The sequence below is a fragment of the Ischnura elegans genome, chromosome 7 (genome assembly GCF_921293095.1).
Source record: "Ischnura elegans chromosome 7, ioIscEleg1.1, whole genome shotgun sequence".
Lineage (NCBI taxonomy): Eukaryota > Metazoa > Arthropoda > Insecta > Odonata > Coenagrionidae > Ischnura > Ischnura elegans.
The window spans coordinates 92468053-92493798 of record NC_060252.1 but is presented as its reverse complement, the minus strand read 5'-3'; the positions used below and the strand labels follow the sequence as shown (position 1 = coordinate 92493798).

Here is a 25746-nt window from a genome sequence, read left to right as displayed (position 1 = left end):
TTTCATCCCTCGTTTACACGAACTGCCTCTATTGTTATCACCTTAATTCAACGGGAAGAAAAGGACAGAAGGCAATCAAATTTTCATCCATTTTTTTAAAACAATATCTAAATCTTTCTCAGGATATCTGAGAAGCAAAATGGCCCTTTATTTAGTTATGTTCAAGAGGCGCATAGTTCACCTGATGCATGCATGCTTTTTTCAAATATTTAGCTCATTGCGTAAAAAGAGACATTTTTACAGCCATAATGTTGAAAAAGAAAAATTCCTAAAAGCTATGAGTTGAACATGTAGTAAAATATGAAGGCAGAGTTGACATGTAAACATGTTTTCACGTTTTCATCGAACTTTTACATGATAAAACCTTAAAAATAAGTTTAATGCCTTAGATTATCCCGTATACTTTTCGTATTTATCAGATTTTTACTGATTTAAACGAATCAAAAAAATTAAATTCACCAATTTAATTTGGGTGGAAAACGTCTTATCAGCAAAAAATTGCATAACAGTAAATAAGATTAACCTACCGATAATCGAAAATTGTTCGCCAGTGTTATTTTTATCTAAATCATAAAATATAATTCATTAGGTAAAATTCATTCGTATGATTAAAACCCTATGAATAATGTCTTTCTCAGCATCTTTCATGTGTGCATACTACTGTTCTGAATCTCCATATATGCTGATAGATTCTTATCACGAATCGCTGCTTCACCAGGGATCGAACCACGCTCATGTCCAATTCTGCATGAATTTCGAAACGGACTTGCAGCGAGCGATGCAGGTTCACCCTTTATATTTATTTTTTTTCTCTTTGTGAGGATGCTTTCTTCCTGCTTCAGCACGAGGCAGGCGCTCCCTGTCTCTGAAGGGCAATTTTATGGAGCATTAAATCCCCCAAACATCCCTCCACAACCCCACCTATGTATCCAAGACAGCGTTCCATCTCTCCTCCAGCCACCCCTGCCGTGTCTGCCCTCAACTCACCTCACCTCTTCCGTTTCCCCAGGAAGCACATCAATTGCTCCGCCCGTCACCCACCGATGCCCATTTTTTCTCCCTCGCCGACCGCGCCGCGCTGCCGCCGTCGAAGCATTTTTTTGCGGTCATCCTTTATAACGCCGTGTTCTTGGCTGTCTGTCGTGCATCGCTCCCTTCAACTTTTTTTCTTTCCCTTCTTACTCACTCACCTCTCTCTCTTCCCGACAACACTTCTCCCGTCCAAGTGTCTATTCTCCCCTAATTGAGGGCCTCTTCACTCCTTTTTTCTCTCTTTCTCTCTCCAGCCGGGAAAAAAATAACATCCCTTATTCTCCGATGTGGGCTCGGAGACAGGAGGGTTGGTTATGTCGGGGCGTCAAAGGTGGCGTTCCCTTGGCCACGAAAGGGAGGGAATCCAACGCCTCCTCCAATACCCCATTCTCGTCATTTATTGCCTCTCGACTGTAATCGACGCGTGTCAACCTCTATGCATCGCGGTCTTTTCTCTTGAAATCACTTCCCAAGTGCGCTTTTAAATCTATGCATTCCACACATCAAATAGGTCGTCGAAGATGGAAAGTCGCAAAATGGGTAAAATCTCATTACCTAGCTAAATATACTACAAGAAATGATAAACGGGTTGAGAATCATATTTGCAACAAAGTGCAGAAGGAAGGAATTTAATTTAATTAGCCGGTTATGCGCGCGTTAAATGTTCACATATATAACGAAGACATTTAGCAGGATTAAACAATCAAGATACAAACCAACTCATTACTCAGTCCCATTTTTCTTCGAATTAATTATTAATGTTTCAGCTGCAAATCATGAGAGCCATAAGAAAGCCATATTTTTCCCATCACTTTCATGGTTGTTGATCAGTGTGGCCTAATGGGAAACTCAAAGAAAAATAGGATAGAGTGATAAGTTGTTCGGAATCTTAATTGTTTAATCTTATTTAATTTCTTCGTTACATTTTTGAATATTTCACGGGATGGTCAACGGGTAAATAGATTTACTCTCCTCCTGATACACTTTCTAGTATACATAATTATCAATCACCCGTTTATTTACATTTCATGCAGGCTATTAGTTAGATAAGATTTACCTGATTATATCTGATATTATGACCGCTTATGTACTTAAAGATTTTCTTTAGGCTTAAATGATTGCACATAAAATATTTTTTTGGTGTTGCGATTATCCTATCCTTTTAAATGTTTTGAAAAGTGTTAATAAGCCCACCTTGGGATAAACATTGTACATACTAAGACTATTTATGAATAAAATGTGTAGCCTCCGTCCCAATCCTTCTAACATAGTCCTCGTAATTTATAGACTCTCTACTCTAATCAACCAGTGTCCACCTTCATGTCGTGATCTTGCCTCGTTAAATCACGTTCCTTGTGCACCCATATGTCCATAAATTCTACATCTTTAAAATTTCGCCGAATATAAAGAAAGAAAGTGGAAACATATCTAAATCCGTTCAAAAAGAGAGATCAAGTCACTGGAAACGTTTATCTTGCGCAAACGAAATAAATTCTCACTTTAGTTTTTAGTTATTAAGTTTATTAGGCTTAAATTTACTTAAAATAACCCTGTTACCCCATGGTGTCGGAATGTCGTTCCGGCACTGGTTAACCAAATACATAATAGACAAATAACACGTCCTCCAAGGATGTAATTTTTCTCAGTGTCTTAGGAAATGGTAGAATTTTAATGCTCAATATTCTTTTTAATAAAAAATTCGACCAAAGGATTGGATTGAACCCTTTCTAACCCAGAGCTACTTAAGGTAGAATTAAAATTAAAAGTTTTTTCATCTTAAAAACTTGAAAAATCTGCACTTAATCATAAATATCGTGGTAGCCAAATTATTAGCCATTACAATTAACACCACAAAATAATGCCTAGTTTAGATATTTCGTGAATAGAGTAGATCATTTATACATTTTTGATGTTGTTTAGAAGCAACCTTGGGTTATAATGGATTAAAAATAGACGCGTTCTCCTGCGTCATCCTTCTTGTTCCTGCTTGCCATGTTTGGCCATGCAAATCCGCGCCGCTTGGATTCCAAATCGCTCCTTCGCCGCTGTTCTCCCACTCGCCCACATGAGGGCGCTCTTACCCTCGACCTCTGTCCACGTTGCGTTGCCTTCCAGAGCCAAATGTACTCACTCACCCTCGTGCCACTACGGACGGCATGGGGTTTACATTTCCCATTCAGGGCTCGAGCGCGTCATCTTTCCTCTCCAATCCTCCTTCTCGCCAGTGTCGCCTTCGGGAAAGAGAGAGTCCTCGCCACGTGTGCCCGGAGTAGGATGTTTCCTTACCTCCCACTACCCTCGCTGCTCGTCCTTCCTTCTCAGCTTCTCCGAGATTTACCCTCAATAAACGGATATATGCTGTCCGTTTACCCGAAAACTAAATTCGCAGGACCTCGCTATGCATTGTCTTTCAACATGAAAAAATGCTTTTAAATTTTAGACTCCCAACTACAATCCGCAACTAGTTTTTGCGAATTCTCAAGCGTGAAATAAAATCGCCGTCTTTCGAGAACTTAAATTCACCGTGATTATCTTACTGTGACGATTGTGATCTAAATCGATACCTATGCTGCATAAACGCTCAACAATCGTCCACTGAATCAAATCCGCTCATCTAGTATTGTAAGGGCTACCTAGATGAGCGGGTTTGAATCGGTGGGTGATTGTTGAGCGTTTATGCAGTGTAGGTATCGAAATCCTAGTGAGTTGGTGCAGTAATTGGTGCCATGGAACATCACGTCTTCATTCGGTGCAATATGATTATTTAAATTTCTCGTCGCGTGCTGTACCGCAAAGGTCCGCTAGGTAACACGCAACTCATCCCTACTTCTTGTTCCGTCTAGTTATTGTAGGTCTAAGGTTTGCGCCGACAAGCAAGACCGCCGACTGATTATTTTACTATTACTTTTCTTCTTCCTAATTTTTTTAAACTTTATTTTAGTGACTTAGCTCCCCATTTTATCTAACCTTTTGGATAATTGGTTGTTTTTTTATTGCATTCGAGCGCATTTTCCCCATTCCTTTTCCTTCTCCCATTTTCTAGGAAGGAAATAATAGGTACCGTTGAGATGTAAATAAAATTATTTTCATCATGATATAACATAATAAAAGAAATAATTTGATAATTTAATCAAAAGAATCTTAATATATCGTGTATTCTTCCCTCTCACATGGCTGCAAAATTTGTGACAAAAGAATGAGTAAATAGTAACCATTTCTAGGCATGTCTATGAGATCTACAGGAATAGCTTTGATGAGACATTTTTTTGTTTGATATGATGGACAATGGGCAATTAATCTACGTATTATCATAGTTTACGCAAGGACCCGGAAAATAAAAGGGATGAAATGTTTCGTTCCTCCTTACCAGCCAGAGAATTCAGAGGAAGTCAGAGTAAATGGAGGCAACAAATATATTTGCATAAAAATATATGTATCAAACATAGATTTTCTTGGGCGCCCTAGTGATATCGAGAGAAGATGGGCAAGTTGTCTCCACCGCAGATGGCCGGCAGATGTCGAATATTGCAAGAATTTCCTACTTCCTTCCGGACCAATGTGCGTCTCACACGGCTCAACCTTTTCTTCCACTGAGGTCACATCTCCGGAAAGGAGAGAGACGTCCCAAGATCCATATTCCGTCGAGACGGTCCGCGGGATGGGAAAAATGCAAAGGGATTTCAGGGCTGTGATTCAGGGTCCGATTCGGCGACAGACCCTTCCCTCTCCGGCAGGTGGCCAGCAGTCCCTCCTTCCCGGCCTCCGAGATCGACCCTGCAATATCGGATGGAAAAGAAAGGAGAGGTCCGCAGGTGTTGCCCATCCTCCCACGCAAGACCGACGTCTCCGTGTGGCAGGTGCAAGCTTTGAATTTAACAAAAGTTTCCCTCCGTGGTGGCAAGGGTACTCTTCTGGCCTATTCGAGCAATCTTCCACGTTTTATATCACTTTTTTACCGGCATTGTAAAGATATTCCACTGGCCCAGTGTCCGACAGTGAAAGTGAGTGGTTTAGGCAGCACTCTCTCGTGCCATTAATTAGCCCCGAATATGCGTTATTCATCCTCATGTAAGACATGTCGATTATTCCAAATTTATTGGCTTTGAATAATTTTTATAACCTCTCAAAGCTTTTTTATGCGGGTTGTACGCAGCGATTATCATTTTTTCCTTACTAATAGGTCATTCAGACCTATGTACTTCAAGTTTTATGCATAAACGAGTTTCTAAGGAGCAATATTCCGCGTCAGGCAAGAGAAAATCTCTCAACCTCTCCTTTTCCTCTTATATTGAAATTCTATCTTTTTCAATCCCGCTTATTGCCTGAAGCCGCAATGATGAGAATTATCTTTTGATAAAATATTGATTTTCCTTTGCAATACTTCTTGGATTATTTACACCATACTTAAATTTTTTAAGGATAAGTCTTATATGATCTCACTCGATTGGATTGCAAGCCACTCTCATTGCCAACTTCAATATAAATCTCAACAATACTAGTTACAAAATTCTTTTTCTCACCAGCGCATGGCATATTTTTTTCTGGATATGACAAAATTTGAATGAATCTGACTTCATTTATAATACAAGTTAATTATAGTCATCAAGTTCTCGCGGCTTATTAATTAATAGCTTATTAGGGGTAACAGACTTAAAATCTCATAGGTAGAAGAAATTTATTAGGGAACACGAACAATACAACGCGATTTATGCGTAATGGCAATCTATTGGCGGGCAATATTTGGAGTAGGGAAGAGTGTTTTTTTTCATATTATATCAAAAATAGAAGTCGAATCCCTCTGATGAGTAATCCCTCTCTAATAAGCAAGTTATGCAAGACTTTGACTTTTTTCCTGATCAAGCGTTACAATTATTACTTTGTTTGGAACCGGATTATTGGAAAAAACTTCTCCACTTTGATTCCTTGGAAAAATTCTTTAGACTTATTTGGATTTGAAACTTTTTGAAGAATTCGGATTTCGTCCTCTTTGATAGTACTGAGGAGTAGTCATTTTTCTGCATAGAAATAATGCTTTTTAAAATCGAGTATTCCTGGAACACCCCAGAGATCAAATATGTGTCATGATTCTTCTTCGTATTCCCGGCACTTACACTTTCAACATTCACCCCTTGAATCATTACACGCTGGGGTGATATGGTTCAATCATGAGGGGCGAGAATGAGGGTAGGTGGGGGAGAGTGTTATACGGTATGGGAATTTGGAGAGGGGGGTGAGAAAAGGATTTCAGAGTCCTCAAAAAAACCTCCTCTTCCTCCTACTCCGCTTATTGGAAAACTTTCCTAATCCTTTTGGCCTCCTCTCTCCACACTCCACGGCCTACAAGTGCGCCCCGTGCCAGTTTGAAGTGCGATAGACATTTCCTTGCCTTCACCCCTAATGCTCCTCTAATTAACATTCATACCTCTGCTTAATGAGTTTTTCCTGATTTTTCTCTTCGCCTCTTTCCCCTATATTGCAGCCCCTCCTTGTTCAACCCCCTTGAAAACTTATTCGCCCCACGCCGCCGCGTCCGAGGTACCCTCAATATGCTGCCCTTCCTTTCCGCCTGTTACACGTTATCATCCCTCCCGGTGCGGTGGAAGAAGCTCAACCTCTGGAGTGGAAACGGAAAAATCAACCTTACCACGACCCCTCTCAGCAAATAATTATAAATATTTATCAATATATTGCCTCTTTCTAAAAGCAACGTTTTTTTATCGAAGTACGATTGCATAAATTTGCCACTTGTATAACTATTACTTTATTGAAATTTCATACAAATATTAACGATGGCGAGAGTTATTTTTTAATATAAACTCCACGGTTTTGTATAGCAGCTGGCCTTTTCCTCATAGTCTTGGGGCTTTTTCTAAGGTTTTTAGCATATTATCCGTTTCTCCAATCGTTTGCTATTTTTTTATAGTTAGTAATTTAGACCATGGGTTATCTATCGATCTAACTGCCATCCCATTATTATTGATATGTGAGGTAACTGTCGTAGCTTAGCCTTTTTATGAGTTTAAAATATTCTATTTATATGTTTTTTTTACTCGTGCCAAGCTATATTTGACGTATCTAGATTACTGTACTGAAGGCATGGGCGTGATTTCAAAAACCTTGGGATAACTATGGGGAATAAATATTATTACATAAATCGAAAAAGTACAATTTAACTACTGCTATTAAAAAATGGACTCCTTGCGGCTTTTACACACACCTTTCACCTGGATTGAAAGGTTCTCCCTCAGCGAGTAAACTAACTAGAACTCTAATGACGTCATCAACTCATGGAAAGTGGGCGGAAATAATCCTGTTTTATTATTTTCAACTTACAAAAGAATGACTGAGTGGGAATATTTGTTTTCGCCGCAATTTATATTTACCCTCCATCAACCAATTTATTTCAGTGAATTGCTATTGTGGATCTCACTGTCAGGGATCGAACCCGTTACTTAATTCGTCAAATTAAAGATTTGGCGTGTTCAAACTCGTTCCCATAATAGTGGCCGCACGTTAGCGAGAAGCGTGCTTCTTGGAAGGAAGAGTTGTGGGGTTAAAGCGAGAGGTGAAGGTTTGCGTGTCACCGACTAATACTAATGAATTCGGCGCCGAAATTAATTCTCCGCCCATTCTGTGTCGTGGTCGGAAACGTCTTATTTTTCGACTGAAAAATCGGAGGTGGCAAGTAGAGCGGGGATGTGTAATAAAGAAGGAGGAAGCAAGGAAAGAGAAAGGAGAGGAGACGTTGCCGACTGGTACTAGTTACCCCTTTTCCCTTTGGGACCAACTGCGTCGGCGAGTTGATTTTAATGCGGATCTGATTGCCCTGCGGAACCATGAGGCACCCCTTAATGTCACCGACCAAACTAATGGCTTCATATGGATGAATTTCAATTTGAAATCGATTCGTAAAAGTTTCTCGTACGTTTTCTCCCGCTCAACGGAGGATCAAATTTCCAGGGAATTGCGGACTTTATTTGGTGAAAACGGAGTTCGCGTAATGGTTTTGAGACTATTTTGGGAGCATTTATTTTCCAAATGATTGAAACTCAAAACTGTGACCTTTATCCTAAGCTTGAGGATGGGATGCGTGCAACGCCCAGTTACATCACTAATGAAAATGAAAATTCCTGTTCTAAATCGATATTTTAAACAATAGGTATAAAATTGAGGGTAATGGTGAGCCAATAAAGTTTATTTATTTATTTATTTATTTATTTATTTAATATAAGTGGCAGAAAAAGTTGATGCTAGTTTAAAGCCGTTTGCTGGCGAATCGATATAAGCTATTTTTTTCATTTATTTTACGCAACTAATTACCTATCACGTATAAATTTTTACAAATTATTTTCAATTAGAGGTGAGCACGCATTACACTTCTCTTGACCGCTTAATTAGGGGGTTGGTTGGGTTGCGACTGTCTTTTAAGTTACAAACTTTCTAGTTCGTATGAACTGGAGGTATCTATTTTTTAATAGGGTAAATAATTCAGTTTTCAATTTTTTCCACTCAAATAAATTTGAAAAATGTATACACTGAGCTAGAAGTGGGAATATAATATTTTAAACTAATTATGCTCCAATGAAGCATTGAATTCAAGGAAAGATCATTTAGCAAATGGTGAAGGTGAATTTAGACTTTCCCCGAATTTGCAACGCTACCAAAGTCATCTTACTAGTCTTTCCCAACGGCAGACACAGAAGCACAGAAAAGGCCAATTACCAAAAACGGGCATACGAACTGTTCATCCCAAATGACTGCCAAATAGACTTATGCCATTTTGGGAATAATTGCTTTAAGAACACAGTGTAATGTCATATGTATGAATAATTAGGATTTTCCGACTCAATAATACTCGAGTACCCTTTTTAGATGCATTTCCGAATTTCGATGGTATCACAACATAAGCATAGGCACAGACTCAACATTACGTCTCACACGAGATATGCTCGCATTCGGTCGAGGATTAGGTTCAATCGAAAGGAGGAGAGGCCGGCCTTTTTCCCACTCCATCGGGCGATTGGTCAAGATTACAATGGGGCCAAGTGTCCGAGGGAAGTATCCTCCTCGAGCCAAAATTTTTTCTCCATCGGGAAACGCTTTAGGGTTTTTTTCTGCGGCCGCATCCTTTCCTTGTATATCCCCCGCATCCATGGCAACAGGAAGCTGTTCGGTGGGAGTTGTGGAAACTCCATGGAAACTGGTTCAGTGTAATACGACCAAAGTTCGTCCACCATAACTGACCCTCGATCCCTCTTAACCGATGAATTCCTTGGAAAGCAGGCAAAAGGAAGCCATGGCAGAAAAGATTTAAGAACTTTCAAATACGCTAACACTTTATGATTGATTTTTCCCAGGATATATATTTCAAAATTGATGGCGTAAAAATATTTGCCTGTGTATTTACATCAATTATTAGCAGGCTACCTGACGTGCCTCGGGAAGGATAGTAAGTAGTACCTAGAGAAATGAGAAAGTTGAAACTTGGAATTCATGGTCATATTACATGATTTTCTGGAAAAAAACAAAGCAGTTATAACGATGGTGTGCACATGCAATAGTAAACAATGGAAAAAACGATTTCTGTATACCGCACCCGGTATCAGCTTTTACCCGGTTGGTCGTTGGTCAACAGAAAATATTTGAGAGAAAACATAGCCCTTACCCATACGTAGACCGTGTTCTTCGCAATTGGCTTGAATGTTAACCCTTGATTTCACTAATTTTTGGTTGATGAATATAAAAATTGATTTCCAATTCTTTTTCTGTCTAGGTCCAGCATTCTGGGGCCTCATAAACCCGCAGTGGAACCTTTGTAACAAAGGACGAAGGCAATCGCCGATCAACGTGGAGCCCGGAAAGTTGCTCTATGACCCTTACCTTAGACACATCCACATCGACAAGCACAAGGTGAGTGCATTGCGTGAGTGGAAATGAAAGTATTTTATGGCTGATGATTTCAGGTCTAACAGTGTGAAACCATTATACTATGAAAAATAGAAGTATAGACTTTGTTAGGTTCACCGATATATTTGAAAAACCAGGTTCTGGATTTCATAAAATAGTTACGGGATCTAGCGAGGACGTACATCGTAGAGCCTGACGATGTAACTGTGTTATAAAACCCGGGTCGTACCTAATTTTCAAATATACAAAAGTACCCATCAAACTTAGCATTTTCTTTCATTTTTAAGTATTCTGCTATAAAATTTTGGATGAACGAGAGAATCTGGGTTTCCTATAGCATTGCCGATAGTATCTTATGGGAAGAAACTGACTTGATAACTATAATTACCGCCTACCACATGCCACTGGCAGATACTCGGTATAATGCTTATTTCCATCTCAAATGAAATAATGAATGTCAAATGCATAAATGTGATAACTAAAACATCGAAATGGCTAGACGTAATCCTTTAAGGGTAGCGATTTTCTGATTAGAACACGTGCTATCGTTACAAATAAAATAGAAACGCTTAACCTGTCACTTGGAGGAGTGTTGGTCTTTTAAGGTAGACAGGTGGTATAACTTTATTTCTATGTGAATAAAGTAAATTCTATTTCAACAGAATGCATACCATAAAAAATAAATAAAAGAAAAAAAAATAAGATGACCTTTAAAAAATTCTAGGCGATATGATAAGTAGAGGTCACCCGTACAAATTACGGGTCTGATCTTCTTAGTTTCATGGCATTTTGTGTAGAGAATGAGAACCCAAGGAGGGTTCTTCGAAGAATACGCACCGGACCCGTGACCCAGTACTTCAACTGATACGCCCGCGAACCCGGGGAGGGGAGTGGAATGGCAAGGAAAAAGGATGGAGGCGCCCGCGCCGCCGCGGTAGCAGCCCGTCGACGGAATAGGAACATAAGTGTAGGGTAGGGGAATACCCACGCCGCAATGAAAGATGACAGGGCCCACTATTAGCGGAACCATACTTTGTTTAGCCAACGATTTTGGAAGATTTTTCTATGAAAGAGAAAAATATAAAGATCAAATCGTTGGAGGCATTTTGTACAGTGATCAGGAGCCTAGGAGGGTCCTCTGAGGGTTACATCACACCGGGGCAGGGACCCAGTAACTTATACGATACGCCCGCGCACCCGGAGATGGAAGTGGATGGGAAGGAAAAGGGATGGAGGAGCCGCCGCAATAGGAGCCCAGCGACGCCTCCGCGGTAGGGATATGGATGGAAGGGCGGGATGGGAAAACCCTCGCCGCTATGGAAGCAACCAGGGCCCATTACTAGCGAAACCATGATTTAATGTTTCTACAGAATGGAAAAAAATCCTATGAGGGAAGAAATTTCTACGGTTTTCAGTAGATAGGCATTTTGTACAAGAAATGAGGGCTCAGGGGGGCCCTTAGAGGATACAACACGGGACCAAGTAATTATACTGACACGCCCAATCATCTGGGGAGGGATTTGGACGGGAAGGAACAAGGAAAGAGGCGCCGCCACGATAGGAGTCCGTCGACGCCTCTGGGATAGGGAAAGGGTTGGAAGGGATGCGACGGGGGAAAATACCTTATCGCTATAGAAGCGAAAAGGGCCCACTCACTAGCGAAACCAGGGGAAGCCATTACTGTGCCAGCAATTTTAGAGGATTATACTATTAGGAAGAATAATCCAACGATCAAATCGCTAGCTTGGCATTTTGTACAGTACGCACTACTCCTCTCTTGTTGTCATATTTTAGCAAAATACATACCATAGAAATAAAATAAAAGTCAAGAAAAAATTAATATGGCAGTAAAAACATTCTAGGCAATATGATTAAACAAGAGGAGGATACTTGCCAAATCACGGGTCTAGTCCTTATAGCCTTAAGATATGTTAAGCATGACCTTAGCTTAAGTCATCACTCACACTTTCTCATGGCATGGCAGTGTTAGGGTGCGGTGGGAGAATACGAACAGCCAACTCTCCTCCTCCTCCTCACCCATGAGACACACGATCACCCTCCTCCCTATCAACCCCTCTCCTGGGAGCGAGTGCAGTCGGAGAGCGTCCATGTGGAAAAGGGACCCTTTAATGTATTCATACGCGCCCGTGTCCGACCGCCCGCCCGGTCTCATAAGGAGTTGATGTGATTTTTATCGAGTTTCGGATCAATAGCCGCTCGGCACGGGAATGACCGGTCTGTTTCCGTGGATATGTCGGGCGCCCCCTCACCGCAACACCTGGTGCCCTTGAGTGGGACCAGACCGACACTATGAGAGCGTGGAAACGGAGGACGGAAGAGACGAGGCAAAGTAGCTTAAGAGTGGCTTCCTGTGGGACCAGAGTCCATTTTCATACAGTTCTTACAGGGGAAGAGTGTCTCTCCCCCTCAACCGGTCGAATTTTATCTTTTTATTGTGGAGGTTCGAAGGTAAACATACAATTTATAAAGCCTGGCTTAACTTTCTTTAAGTGATCCTTTGTTTATATGAACCAAAATATCTATTAAAATGCTTAAAATAAGTAGAAAAGACGAAAACCGTCGTTTTGGTGTAGTGCATTGCCGCTTGGTATTTATCGTCTTTTTGATTTATTTTAAGAAAGAGGAACAATGTCAGCATTTCCTAGCATAAAAAGTTTGAAATATTTTCCATATAAACTAAAAGGATTTGTTTCCATAAGATTTAATTGTTCTTTCTGCCATTTAGAGCTTTATCAAACGCTAAGCCCGCAGAAATTTTGGTGGAGAGTGGCCAAAATTTACTGATATTAACTTAGTCCTTTTTTTCCTTTTTTTTTTAATTTTGCTCTTATATGTAAAGATACAATTTTTAGTCAAATTTTTTCTGTATAAGCAACTAATTAATTTTGAACCTACGGCTGTATATACAATTCTTATAGTTTTAAGGGAGTCATATTGGCTACGCAAAGGAAGAACTTACCCTACATTTTCGTGAAAAAATGTCTAAAGTAAATAAACATGTGGTTTTTACCCTTTTAATACTTCGTTTTTTTTTCAAAATGTCACGGTTCTTACAAATAGTTTTAATGTAAACCTCTAATCCACCAAAAATAGTTTTCACTACACCCATGAAACAGGAGGAAGCACAGACACAGTGAAATTGATCTCGCTTAATAGGGTCATACTTGGGCTCTCACGACAGAAATACGCAATCACTCACAGCACGTAGAGATACTTAAACAGCGGGCAGCGCTCTTTTCATGAAGACAGCGAGGTGACACTTGATCATGTGTAAAGTCAGGACCAGAAAACGGCTTTTCAAAGTTCGGCACGTGGCAGATTTATTATTGAGTAAGCTGGAAGTAAGGCAAAGTTATAAGCCGGACGGGCATGAAGATTGAGCCTGCTCAGCTGAATTTATGGGTCAATTATAATTGAGGATATTCGAGGAAATCCCATTTAATTCCATGCAACCAATGTCTCATCCAATCCCGCTTCAATCATCAATGGTAATTGATTGAAAATTATTTAAGCGAACTGTTTTTTTTTTCTTTTGCCCAATCACCAAGAATACAGAATTTTGCTATTTGTAAAAGTGGCTTTCTTGACGTGAAATAATTTCCTTTTACTTGCTAAGGTAGGTATATAGCCTATAAATAATTGAAGGAATTGTAGAATACGTTTTCTCAAGATGTACTCACTGCCAAGGAACTCATTGATTTGAGACCAATTTGACAATTCACTTTCCCGTCATAACCTTATCACTTGGTTACGTATTGGTGTCCTACCTCAGAGTAAGCCATACTTGTCTAGAGATGTTTAGTCACATTAGTCCATATGTAGCTTTTACGCTAAATTGGAGCAAGAAACTGCTAAGAATGTATCTTTATATTTTAATCTATCGCTCTATATTTCTAAATATCGTTGTAATCACTTTTTAGTGAATAATTAGGTAGAGTGTGTTACAATAAATGAATGTATCAGCTATAAATTCATCGTGAAAAAGTTAATGGCAATTATTCATAGCTGCTGTGAATGTTTCCTTTTGATCTTATAATTATTTGTGAAATAATTACATAATAATATCCTCTATGTAGTTCTCTGCTTTCACCTCATATATAATCTAATCAAAGGCCTTCCGTTTTCAAGCTAACGCACATACAACTAGGTCTGCATGTTCCATAGTTGTCCGTGAAATTTCTCTGAATGAACACTGAAGACGATTTTAACGTCCCTGATAGCCATAAAGGATGGCAAAGCATGAAATTCGTGGAAGCTATGAGTTAGGTATTTGGTTAGTTAACTTTGGTCTTTCAGCAGCGCAATGGCGAATCTTGGTATTAAGAACGAGATTGAGCTTTTAAATGTCACCTCGTTCTGCATATTCTTCCTTTCATTGAAGAAATATCATTTTCATAAAAATTAAACAGTAGCAACTCATTTCTGTCTGCAATTCATTGACTAACGATAAGGAATAATTAAATAAATGATTATACATTTCATGAAAATATCATTTGAAAATTTAAATTTCTTGTAGGTTCTAATTGTGAGTTGTTTGAATCATGGGAAAAATATAAATGCCATTGTGATAAAACGCTTGTTATAAGTCCATTGTTCACTTAGACTCTTGATAAAAACAAAACTTAGTTCAGTAATTTATCTTCTTTTTGAGTTATTAGCAATTCAATTATATTATTGAAAGCAACTGTAAAAGTTCTTATTTTTTCATTGCCATTACACAGTGTTCATGGAGCTGAAATGTACAAAAAATAATCTTAATCAACGTATCTTACATCATGTTTTGATAAGCGCCTGCGTAAACATACGTGAAGCAGATTATCTACGAGATCTTCAACTGGAATATCTCTTGACGTGCTATATTTCTACCGTCCCGGGTGAAAATTGTTTAAGCTCAACAACAGGTGGCAGACGTGGAAACAATGCTTAACGTTAGATGAGAAAAAGTTTAATTCCTTTTCATTTCTCTGTCCTCCTGAATCCTCTTAGCCTTCATCAATAGTATTTCCTTCACCGCACCATCTCAATGATTTCCAAAAATGCATTTCATCTCATACGAAATCTGAACGTTTCAAATGAAGAGCATCTTTCTATGTACGCGATAACACCTTCTCTAGTTTCCAACATATGGTACCTAAAAGTGGCAGATAGCTTAGCCAAAACCTCGTGAACGTTATATGGAATCAGAAATTGCTGTAGGATAAAGTGTTTAAGTTCGTTGTATAACTATCAAGCCACCAATTAAATAAGTTGAAAGAAGAATGGTAGGAATAAAGCGTCGGACAGTCCAATCTAAGTCGTCTTTCATAACGTAAAGGCTGCTACTCAACTGCAAGAGCCTTAAAGTTGAGACGAGGATGCAGTATGCGAGAAAAATCACATGGGAAGTGGCAATGTACCTATTAGTAGCCTAAATATTGGAAAGTAGAGCAAGTATTTCAGCCTTCAAGACCAGGTGCTGGCAACGCGTGATGAAAATCAAAGAGGGTGACAAACGAGGTGCTAAGCCAAAGAATATTATACGAAAGGTAGCTGTAAAACACCATGAGGCAGAGAAGGACACAGACTTTTATTTGTGCTTTTTAAGCAGGCTCTAAGTCTATAATTATAGTTCGTGTCGTTATCACAGCTATCGAATTTGACCCAAGGCCTATTCTAACTTGACAGAATACTGTTCCCGATACTTCATCGGGGATGATCGGAGTATCGTAGATTTCTGTGACGTACTTACCAGAGTGAATATATTGTTCCTGGAAGTTGAGCTGCGCTCCAATGCCGTTTTGTCAGACTATGATCATCTGTGACATGATATTCAATTTTGACACTGTCATTCGATAGGGACTCATTATATTCGATAGGTCTGGCACTCCCACACCGATATAGCCCTCTGTATCTCACTTATTTCACCTTTCATAGCCTAAATAAAGTCATTTTGCTCGTTCTAGATCGCTTTTACACGATTCAGCAACTCTTTGAGCATAGAACTGTAATTCTAATCTGGATCGTAACTGAGACGAGGTGATTCATCTCCTCAAGGCTCCGATCGGGATCAAGCCAACGTCTTGCAGGATTGAAGTCGTTGACTCTGCGCCTGTCATTTGAAACTTGATGACGCCTGCTGCAACGCCGGCTAAACTGTCGTCATGAAGATCACGAGCGTACCAAGCGAGGGGCAGTTGAATTGCCCTTTGAAGCAAAAATTGCAAAAGTGGTTAAGGAAAATCAGCACTGAATTGAAACGAAAGTATTCAACAAATTTTCTTTTAACCCATGAAAAATGATACATACTAGTATTAGATATATAACTAAAATAAAACTATTTTTTCAAGGAAATAACCTCATAAGTCCCATGGCTGTGGCCCCCCCCCCCCTAGGCAATGGCTTGCCCATCTCCTAGACCACGGCTTGTCCTCCCCCCTGGTTATGACCCTGGGTACGCCCTTGATGAAGATGAGTCGGCTGGGAGGACAACCTGAAAACGTAACTTAACCCACTGCAACACTTCGCGGAAGTGTCCATCAGCAATTAATTATTTCTGAATTATCCTTGTTTAGGGGATGTTTCCAGGTCCTCCGATCCACTGACATTTGTTTACGTCGTTGTTGCCAATTGTATTTTTTTAAATAAGTATTTACTAATAATCAAAATATCATAGCATCTTGCTGCATCCTCATCTATTCAACTAACATCAAAAATTTTTTGCATGTTTTCAACGGCATGGAATAGAGGAAATGCTGTTAGGAATAGCAAAGACAATGCGCCTTTTTGTTTCGGGTTGCATAAGAGCCTTCTCATTTACAGCTAAGTCATTGAAAAATACCATACACTATTAAGGAATGCCGAAAGGAGAATTAAGTTCACTCTCAGATAGGGCTTCAATAGTAGGACACAAATACGGATTTAAAAAAATACGAATTTTTCACCCTGGCGAAACGCCATTTAGCTCCTTAAAATTGTTGCATATCTTACTCTCAAATAATGGTTGCACCAAAATTATCTATAGGCATGTATCTCTATCCGTTTTGGCCCCTAAAACGCAATATTATCGCACCTATTCAAATATGTGCATTCATAGTTCACCAGGATAACACGTTGCGCTAATGCTACATAATCTGATGGATAATTCGTCGCCTTATCTCCGTGCAGTCCCTCTCCATACCTAAAAGCTGTATTGTCTTATTTTTCAAATATTACCCGCAGTGTTTTAGTTTGATTTTTGACGTTAATGTTTTTGCGCAACAGAAAATTTTTTCAGTAAGCGTATTTATATTCAGACCTGAAAATGTCGGTAAGCTGATTTATTTTAGGCAAAAGTAGTCGTAAAACATTTATGCTATTAAAGTTTATGTGAGTATTGTGAATAAAAAAGTCCAATTTGGTGCCACGAAAAATGTTTCAAGTAGTAGAACACAGAGTTTTAATCAGGAGAATACAATACCGAAATTAATGAAGTAGGCTTTGTTGATAAGAGACTTAGCACAGGCATCGATTCGGATAAACGTTCCTCCTTACGGCATCCAACTTCGCTTTGAGGCCATCTCCGATCCACAGACCATCTCCCTTTCTGGAACGCTCAAGAGAGAGGGTGGTGGAAGCGGCAAACGCCCCTTACCTACGGGACTACGCGGGCCTGCGGTGAACTCCGGCTTCATAAAGGTGGTCACGACGCCCTGGTATCTATCCATATCGCGCGCGCGCGTGTCTGGGTGTTTGCGCATTCGAATTATTCAACGGCTTCTAGGATGCACCGACTCAACCCTTTTTCGGTGACCGCGGGCATATTCGGCACTGAAGTCGGGCTACCAGGTGCGGCGGTGGTGGTGGTACGAGCGATAGTAGTGTCCGTGCCGCACACCGGCGGCAGCACGACCGGCGGCGGCGCCAAATTGGACCCGTGAGTGACACTCGGTCGCGCGGATACAGGAAACGAATAATTGAAACGTTCATAAGTTTGTCATGGAGCAGGGAGAAGGCTTAGTCGCCTGGAGCAAGCGGCCGTGAAGCAAGAGATACCTGTCAAAACTGCTTTATGTCCTATCCTTCTTCCCTCTCCCGACTATGTGCGTGTAATCCGTTTTTTTATCCTAGTTTATCTCCGTCAATATTCCTTGTTTCCTCAACAGACTTCGGGGAGATATGGTCTAAATCGTGAAGAGGATTAACCTCCCAACTTCCCAAGTTCCAATGATAAACTCATTGGTTTAGATATTTTTCTTCAACATAGCTTATTTTTGTGTCTGTTTGTTAGATGTATTACGTGGAACATTCAGTTCACTTATTTTTGGAAAAATAATATTAAATTTTTCGCGAGCCGTAGTACCACTCTCAATCACATGCCTAAAAAAGCGAAAGCCAGGTTAAAGACCGACGTTCATAAGTACTAGGCAAAATGAAGTGATTAATATGCTTCAGCTTTTTTGTAATTGATGAAAATTGCATTTTTGATATTGATAAAACAGTTGCAACTTTCCTTCCGCCACATGATGCTCGAATCTGCCTATATTATAAACTATATCAAAAAAGTGTAATTACAATTTTTTCTCGTCCTAGTTCAACTCAATTCCCCTTACTTCTAACCACAGTGGTATGACATTAAAATTTTCGGTGCATTTGGTATCTTTAAGGTGATTCTCGCGCTAGAGATAAGCTCATTTTCGCCCTATGACTTATAAATACCTGTGCTTTCTCTATATCGTTAGTAATTGCTTCCGGTCTCATAGAAAAATGAGTATACACGTACTATCTTGCTCCCGCTTTCTGGCACTCTTTCTAGAAATTCTTATAAATCCGTTCGATTTGCAACTCTAGTCTCTTTCCGTCAATATACCGCGTTTCCTTCACATAATTTTCGGGAAATGGATCGAAATTAAAAGGAGTATTGTACTGTCATACTCCTTCCACTCTCACTAGCAGGGGCGCAGCTAGGAATGAAGGCTAGGGGTGGTTTAAACCGCAACTAATACTGAGGGAATCAGAGGGTATGGTAACCGCCAGGGTAAGCGGCAGGTGCCCGGGCCCTCCGACAGAAAAAAAACTTTAAGATAAATGGTTCTAAATGGTGAGTTTTACGGCCATCTGAGGAATATTTTATTAATCTTTACCCTATTATTTCTAATATCAATCCAATAAAGTAAAACAGATTAAACTTAAAAATTTCTCAGTTCTCTGGGGAGGTTTATCCTCCAAAGCCTCCTCGCTGCGCCAATGCTCAACAGCATATTGTTTCTGATATTTGACTCTCTACTCTTACTCTTGTGTTATCGGAAAAAATTACATATTCAAGCATTTGATTTAATTCTTTTGTGTATATGCTTCGTTCATAGACTTTTTCTATATGCGTATATTTACATGGTTTTTCGCATCTTTTTCCCTTCATTGTGTTATATAACCTTTCTAGGATCTATAAGATTTAGCAAATATTGGGTTGGATGCGCATTGGCGCATTCTCCTGGTACAAATAGCAATTTCACTGATCATGTATTCCCCATTTCTTCATAGCTTTACTGTTTGTTTTTGGCATCGGATTATTTTTTGCACGTCTTGAATACTGTAGGCCTACGTTGATTGCACGTAAAAAAAATTTCTGTTACTTTCCCCTCGGCAAGGAACCTTAGAACAGCATATGGTGAACTTCTCCTTAGTTGTCAGACTAGCGTTTCTGCTCCTAGTAGATTAAAATTTTATTTCACCTATTTTTGGTCTCAATTTTCATCCGACTTGGTTCGGATAACTCAAAAGTATAAGTGCCATTTACCGTCAATACTTCTTTTTTTCTAGACACGGAACTCCTGCATGTCTTTTGTCACGAAAATACCCCCTTTTCCTCAGACCTTGGATCCCGTGAATTATTCGTCGACTTCAGCCATCACAGTCTCTCAGCCGTAGTATTCATGACTTCCCAATACTTGGTTGCTCTGAAAACTCATTAAACTTTCTCGTCTGCTTTTCCTCGATTCTTTTCTAAGTGGCTGCCGGCTGAGCGCTTAGGAGCGCGTTTCTTGTCTCTCTCTCTCTCTCTCTCCTTAACTTTGTTCTACGCGTGCCAATCCACGTCGGTTCAACAACGCCCCTCACTTTATGTCGACCCACTGTGTCTTTTCGCCTGATATCTTCAGAATATTCCCTTCACACTGCTGCAAATTTCTTAAAATTTCCTTACTCAGTGTGAAATCCCAGGAGAATTTTGATTTTTTCTCTAAATTTTCCGCCTAATCCAATTTTTTTCACCAAACTACAAGTTATTAGAACAGTATAAGTTATTTGATTATCTATTTATGAACTACAAGTTATTAGATCAGTATTTATTCTCACATATTTGATCGAATGCAAATAAGAGGGAAGAATTTATCTCAAACTTTTGTCTAATTTTTACTGTTGGATGCTTTACTTCAATAGCTGGCCTTGTTTACCTGCCAATAGAAAAGTAATACAGTAATGGAAGATATTTTATGTAAACCGTAATGCTGTCAATTAAATATTTTCCGACACATTTGGGGACACCCATGTACAAAGTTGTCAACTGTTGAACGAAATATTGAAGCAACAACACTTCCTAATGAGCAGATGATAATTTCTTTTAAATAATAAAAATATTAAAAATGAAAATCATTATGTTTTATTATTATATGAAGATATATTGTGAAACTATAAACTCGCAGATGCAAAATAATTTCTAAAGAAACTAAGCGATTCAAATAAAAATATATTTCGTCTGTATGACATATAATTTTCATTAAAGTTTTTTATCGTACCATTACTTTAAAGACGGGCTGAATAATAATCCGAAACTTTGGCGAAAAAATGTTCATTAAAAAACTGACCAAAACTTGAAAATAATGCCTCCATTAAGCCTTCGTTATTTTTAAGGTACAACTTACCGTATTATTATTTGGGTTTGTAAAAGTTATCTAAAATACCTTTTATGTTCTTGCATTGCACTTGTTCTCACGTCCGTGTCTGCCGCTGAGTCGCATGACTTAATGGCCTTTGTTCTTTCCTCCGTGCCAGGTGAGCGGGATGCTTCACAACACGGGGCAGTCGCTGGTGTTCCGCGTCGACAAGGACACCAAGCACCACGTGAACATCTCGGGTGGTCCCCTGGCGTACCGCTACCAATTCGAGGAGATCTACATCCATTACGGTCGGGAGAATCACCAGGGCTCCGAGCATCGCGTCCACGGCTACGCTTTCCCGGCAGAGGTGAGTGGTAATGCTTCCTTCTTCGTTCCCTTCCCTTCATCGCCTATTTGACTCTCTCCTAGAAGTATTTAACCACACTCACTCGTATGGAACACTTTCATATATTCACTTCATCATAGGTATCCGGCGTATCAGGTGTATAAGGGATTCTCAAGTTTCTCAACGGGCTGCATGTCTCCCACCGTTTCAAAGAACGCTTTGAAGTAAACACTTTCTGCTATCCACGATTATATTTTGACTGTGGATAATATGTTTACTAAAATATGGAAAAATTTCACTCCATCACGCTTCGTTTCCCTAATTATATTTCGAAGAACGACTTGTTTTCCATCATCAAGGAATCTTCTTCAATTTTTAAAAAGAATAAAAATAAAGAAAATGAAAATCGGTAATTAATTCAGCAACATTTTGTAACGCTAATCAAAATTGCAAAACAACATAATTGAGATCGATGAAAAATTAAACGATGCTAATCAAATCTAATCACATCTATATAACTTATTATAATCATTAACACTATTTTATCGGATAATAACGCAAAAAGAGAGTTGAAAAATAATCCGAAACTAAGATCAGGAGATCTAAGAATAAAAAACAAGTTGTTCTTGGAAACGCTGGGAGATATCTAGCCAAATACCCGTTAGAGAACCCGAAAATCCATTTCGTATCTACTTCATCAGTTGATTTGGCAAGCTTACTATAGGATGCCATTATAACACTAGTGCTGTCGGTTGGACCATGTTTCGGACTTACTAAAAACGATTTTCCCTATCGATAAGATGCAAAAACTCTTCTGAGGTTTTTAATAAAGTAATTGATCCATTGATTAAAGGTGAGAGCTCCATTTTCAACTTTTCGGCAGCTCACTCCCCTGCCTCCTTCAAGGGTGAGGAGCGATTGCTACTCATCGTCCATTTTTACTCTTCATTCCTGAAGCAGAGTAATCTGCCGAAACGTAATTTCACCCAGTTGGTATAGAAAACGAATTCCAGTATGTTTAGGACCGTCCGTTCTAAAGAAAGCGGAGATTTTGATGACGGATCTACCACAAACCGTGCTCCTAAATTCCCCTTCTAAAACAAAAAGAAAATGATTTTTTGTATCCAATAAAATTTAATACGTATATTTCTTTATGTACACTCTTTTATCGGATGCAATTCTTCATCCATTTTACTGATGGGGTTATTAATTGATATGCATTGCATTTTTGTACCATCAAGATATTTGGCAGTGATAAAACCCACAGGGGTTTTCCCTCTAAGATAAAATATAACCTTTCCCTTTACTTTCTCGTTTGTGTTGGTTCACCCTTATGAATTTTGACTACCTTGTTTATACCATTTCATCGTCGAAAAACATGGAAAGAAAACAGTTATTTTGCCTTTCTCATCATCCGCCTCTTTAGTTCTCAACGCCATTCCACATGGTGTATTTCCAGAACCGATCTCCTATATGCATACTCGCGTAAGAATTTATGCCTTCTTTACTCCTGCATCGGTTTCTACTATTTCTCACGTGGCCGAAGAGAGAACTGCTCACATAGGAGTGGGTTTAGGACGTGGATTCATCAATGAATATGTGCGAGATACATCATTACGTTTTTCGTGAAATTCATTCCAGCATTATTGTAATGGTTTATCGTAGGCATGTACCTTGAGAAATTTTGTTGATATGCAGGATCAAGTCTTGTTGCAAATGGATGAGGAAGGTCCAGTTTTGGGGGGGGGGATCAGGCAGGGGTAGTTAAAAAATGTATCGTACGAACCTACCTAAACAATTAGAATGACAGTCCCAAAACTCAAACAGTCCCATAGATATTATGAGTTTTGCACTTTAAGTTCGACATTATTTGTCTCCTAATCGCATACACCCCTCTCTCTCTACGAATTTTCGCTATCTACGTATTCTCCATTCCTGTTTTGGGAGAGGACTGAGAAGAGAAGAAGAAGTAGTACCTAGTTGATGGCGGTTGCGGCGAATAAATGCCAGATCGCTTGAAAAGGAGACGAAGTGAAAACCCGGAGGGCGGGAAGATGCGCTCCGTGGGAGTTTGAGTGCTTATGGGACGGAAGAGAGGAGGATATGGGTTGGAGAGGTTCATTAAAGGGGCGAGATAAATTATGAGCACGATGGGGTGCGTAAACGTACGTTTTCGGGATGGAAGACGAAGAAGAAGCAGGTGTGAAGGCGGCGGTGGATGTGGGGCGTGAATGGTGCGACGCGACGCGGGTCGGGCGCGTATTAAAGGGGTAAACAAGAGACGGTGTGCGGGCGAACTGCCAACTCGGCAGGCGCCCATCTTCTACTCATCACTCCCCGAAAGGAAATGACGAATGAGGACGCCCCTTTTCCATAATTCCGAGTTTTCGGGATACCCATGTCGTACTACACACCCTCTGCGCGAAACGACGATTGATCCCAATCGCTGTCTTGTTTTAATATGAATTTAAAGCATTTTGCGGTTGATGAATTAATCTTGGGGATTTTATATAAGCTTTTCTGGGATAGCTAGCCATTTTTGTAATTTATTCTTGCTTTCGCCCTTACGCGATTCTCAAAACAACGTTTTCCTTATGAATTAAAGAGAATTTAAGTATTTATCACATTTATTATGTAAGTATTATGTGTTATGAATGCACAACCAATTCATACGCAACATCAACTGAAATTTAGTTAATTGTACTTCATCGTATTTCGTAGTTTCATTACGCTATGGTGTTGATTATTATAATTGATCATGCGCCAAGCGTTTTTCGCTGTATATGTACCAATGATTTACAGACTTTGTCACGCTGGTATAAAATTTATTTTATTTATTTTGTAGTTCCCTCGGAAATACATTTTTTATAAAATATAATTTTATATTGTACTCTTTATAAAATGCGCTCGTTTAATCAGTGAACATGGAGCAATTACTTGTTTATAATCCTGCTATTCGAAAACAATTATCCTTAAGGAAAAAGCGGTATACAATAATTGTATGGGCTGGCAGTGTGACCATAAAAAGTCGCAGATCTTTTCCGTAAGCCTTTTCCAAGGGCATAGCTCCCACATTGAATGAAAGCGTGTAGATAAGTGTGCACCACACTGTCTTGAAAAAATACAATAGCACAACGGATATTATAGACATTCAGTGCCTTTTTCATATCTGAGAAAAACAGGGAATAACCCTCTAAAACCAAAAGTTCACTTTTCTTTGAATGGCTGTGGTAGTCAGGACAATTGCAGTAGGAGAATTGAACTTGACGATGCAATAACAAAGTAAGACCCGTTTTTAGAAGTGATGGCATTATGCATTCACCTTATGTGACATTAACCGTCATATATATGTTCTAATAAACATAAAAAATCGGTGTAGATAAAAAATATATACTTTTGTAATGAAAAATTGGCAAAGAAAATGGCAATCATTTGGTCGGCCTTGGTCTAAAAATTTGTTAAATAGAGGCATGATATTGTCGAGGATGAAATGTTTGACCTTTCACGCAGATATATCCCATACTAAACTTTCAGAGTTAATGCCCTCTAATTAACTGTAAAATAGTAGAATAGACTTTGATTTATAGTTTTGTTAAGAAATTAATATCCATTGAAGGTGATTTAAGGTGTTTTAAACTTGGATACAAAAAAAAGACGCATTTTTTTGCTCTATTTGAGATAAATATAGGTATTATTGCTCCCTTAAATTAATGTCCTATCTATAATTTCTCTCAGCTGAGATTTCAGTTCCCTAATAATCCTCAGAGATTTAATATTGAGAAAACTTTATCAGAGAAAATGATATATTTCAAGATTGATACGTAAAAATACTCCCGTTTTTATATGTAGGGAAAGGCATGTTATTTAGTAGGAAGCATGCGAGAAAATTTTTTCTTCCTATTGTGGCTAAAATAACCTGATCTAATTTTTGATTGGGTATGTAAATTGTGTTGTGAAACACATATGGAAAGTGAGAAGTGTCTCATTCACATATTCCTATGAATTCCACTGAAATCAGTAAGGTCTAAGTTCAAGGTTCTCAGTGTTCGGATAGGACAATTTATTCCCGACTTCAACCAATCATCTACCTCTTTACAGGGATTGTGGGGAACTTATCCATTGTTCATTTTCTGGTGATAAAGGTTTGCCAAACGGAATTGATAATGCGAGGGAAGCTCCTTGGGTTCGCGGAGGAAGTTACGAGTACGAAAACTACTGGGAGGCAGTTACCTCGGAAACCATTCACACATCCCTTCTTGTCCCCACCGTTGTGAACAATGGCTCTCTCTCTCTCCGATAGTCTTTCTTATCGACATCATCCGTATTCTGTAAATTCGGACTTAGTCTAATAAATCATTAAGAATTAATTTTAGAAGACTTGAGACTTTTTTATAAAACTATGAGTTGTTAAATATTGATTGGCTTAAATAAGAAAATCAACTCTGAAATATATTTATTTCCTCAGTGGTACTTTTTTACATTCGTGGAGGTAGTCTCAGCACAGTTCATTCTTGGAGTCCGCCTAAAGCTTCCGCTTTTTATTTTAATTATATTGCTATGTAATTTTTAAAAATGATTACACTAGGAAGCAATAAAATTATGCTGTCATAA

General features: G+C 39.1%; 1 protein-coding gene across 1 annotated transcript in view; it reads left to right on the top strand.

Annotated features, from left to right (window-relative positions):
* LOC124162248 (carbonic anhydrase-related protein 10) overlaps positions 1-25746 on the top strand; it is a 653815-nt gene that overhangs the window by 435926 nt on the left and 192143 nt on the right. Inside the window, exons 3-4 of the mRNA XM_046538715.1 lie at positions 9806-9942; positions 20965-21156. Of these exons, the coding sequence (XP_046394671.1) occupies positions 9806-9942; positions 20965-21156 (329 nt within the window). The remainder of the gene's footprint in view (positions 1-9805; positions 9943-20964; positions 21157-25746) is intronic.